At 64.4% G+C, this 1,516-nt stretch overlaps 1 protein-coding gene across 1 annotated transcript in view; it reads right to left on the bottom strand.

The window, feature by feature from the left end:
- Positions 1–6: 6 nt before the first annotated feature.
- The window catches only part of SCN2B (sodium voltage-gated channel beta subunit 2), a 4,921-nt gene continuing 3,411 nt past the window's right edge, over positions 7–1,516 (bottom strand). The window contains exon 4 of the mRNA XM_005427524.2: positions 7–1,516. This exon is cut by the window's right edge and continues 30 nt beyond it. Coding sequence (XP_005427581.1) covers positions 1,346–1,516 — 171 coding nt within the window. The 3' untranslated portion in view covers positions 7–1,345.

Here is a 1,516-nt window from a genome sequence, read left to right as displayed (position 1 = left end):
GGCAGGGGTGGGAAGGGATGGGGCAGAGCGGGGAGGGCAGAGCTGTCCCCCATCCCTGGGGCCTGATGGCATTGCCGGGATGGCACCTACACCGGGACGTGGCAAAGGTGTCCCTTCTCTGCACGGGGACGTGGCAAAGGTGTCCCTTCTCCCCTGGCAGTGCTGCTCGTGGGTGACAGGACCTCCATCCCCTGCCCCTGGGCAGTGTCCCCTGTGGCTCAGGGCTCTGTTCCCCTCCTGGCAGCCACGGCAGGAGGAAAGCTCAGGCCTGGTGCCACAGGGGACACTGCTCTGGGTCATTCCCTGCCTGAAGCCCCGGTGCTGCAGCCAGCACAGCTCACCTGGCAGGTGAGGCAGGTGGCACACGGGGCTGGGCACGCTGGCAGGGCAGTGCCATGGCAGTTACAGTGTGCAGGGCTCTGCAGGGAGGCTGCTCCAGGGTGACAGAGCTGTCCTAACTCTGGGCCTGCTCTTGTGCCCAGTCCTTCCCAGCAAGTGCCCAAAGGCTCCTCTCCCTTTCAGCAGCTCCCTGGCCCAAGCAGCCTCACCCCAGCACTCCCCACACCCCAGTCTGACACATCAGCAGGACATTTCCACCACAACCACCCTCCCCAAGAAGGAAAGGAGCACAAAAAAGTCAGCCCAGCACCTTGGGCTGAGATGCTCAGACCCAAAACCAGCCCGAGAGGCAGAAGGGTCCATCCCTCACACACCAAGGGCTGTTAATGGTTCCAAAACACTGCAAAGCTCCAGGACACTGGCTGGGCTCGTGGCCTTGGCCTCTGACTTCTGAGCAGTCCCTGAGGAGCACGAGCTTGCAAGGAGGAGCCTGGCAGCTATTGGGATCCCTGGGGATGGGAACACCAGTGCCAGCGGCCCGGGCACAGCAGGAACACCTCAGGATGAGCCCTGACCCCAAGGGCAGACTGCTGGCCCCTGCTCACATTTTCTCCTGGGACAGAGAGCAGACAATGGGGCACGGGGCTGCCCACACCCCTCTGTCCCTCCTGGCACCCCCTGCTCCAGCCCCTCCATGTGTGGGGGTTGCACAGGTCCCCCCTCACCCACCCCAGCCTGTCCCCAGCACCTCCTCACTGCACTGGCACAACCCAGAGCAGGGGACAGGCTGGTCCCAGCTCAGCCTCAGGGGCCTCAGCCCCTCTCCCCAGCCCTGCCCAGCCCAGCCAGGCTCCAGGGACCTCGTCTCTGCGCCCTGCTCCAGGCTGGGGTGGGTGTTGGCATGGAAGGAGGGATGCTCTGGGGAGACAGAAATCCTTGCTCTGGGAAGCACATCAAGAGGGTCACACTGTACAGGGGGCAGCAGGGAGGGGCGGGCAGGGGGCCTTTACTTGGTGCCCTCGTCCGGGTTGCCTTCACCGTCCGTCTTCCCTTCCTCCTCCGTCTTCTGGTCGTCCGTGTTGAGCCTCTGCTGCTTTTTCCGGCGCACGCATTTCACCACCATCAGCACCAGGATCACCACGGCCAGGAAGCCGCCCACGGAGGCGCCCACGATCAC

The sequence above is a fragment of the Geospiza fortis genome, unplaced genomic scaffold (genome assembly GCF_000277835.1).
Source record: "Geospiza fortis unplaced genomic scaffold, GeoFor_1.0 scaffold183, whole genome shotgun sequence".
Classification (NCBI taxonomy): Eukaryota; Metazoa; Chordata; class Aves; order Passeriformes; family Thraupidae; genus Geospiza; species Geospiza fortis.
The sequence above is the reverse complement of the archived record's forward strand: the minus strand, read 5'-3'. Positions and strand labels throughout refer to the sequence as shown.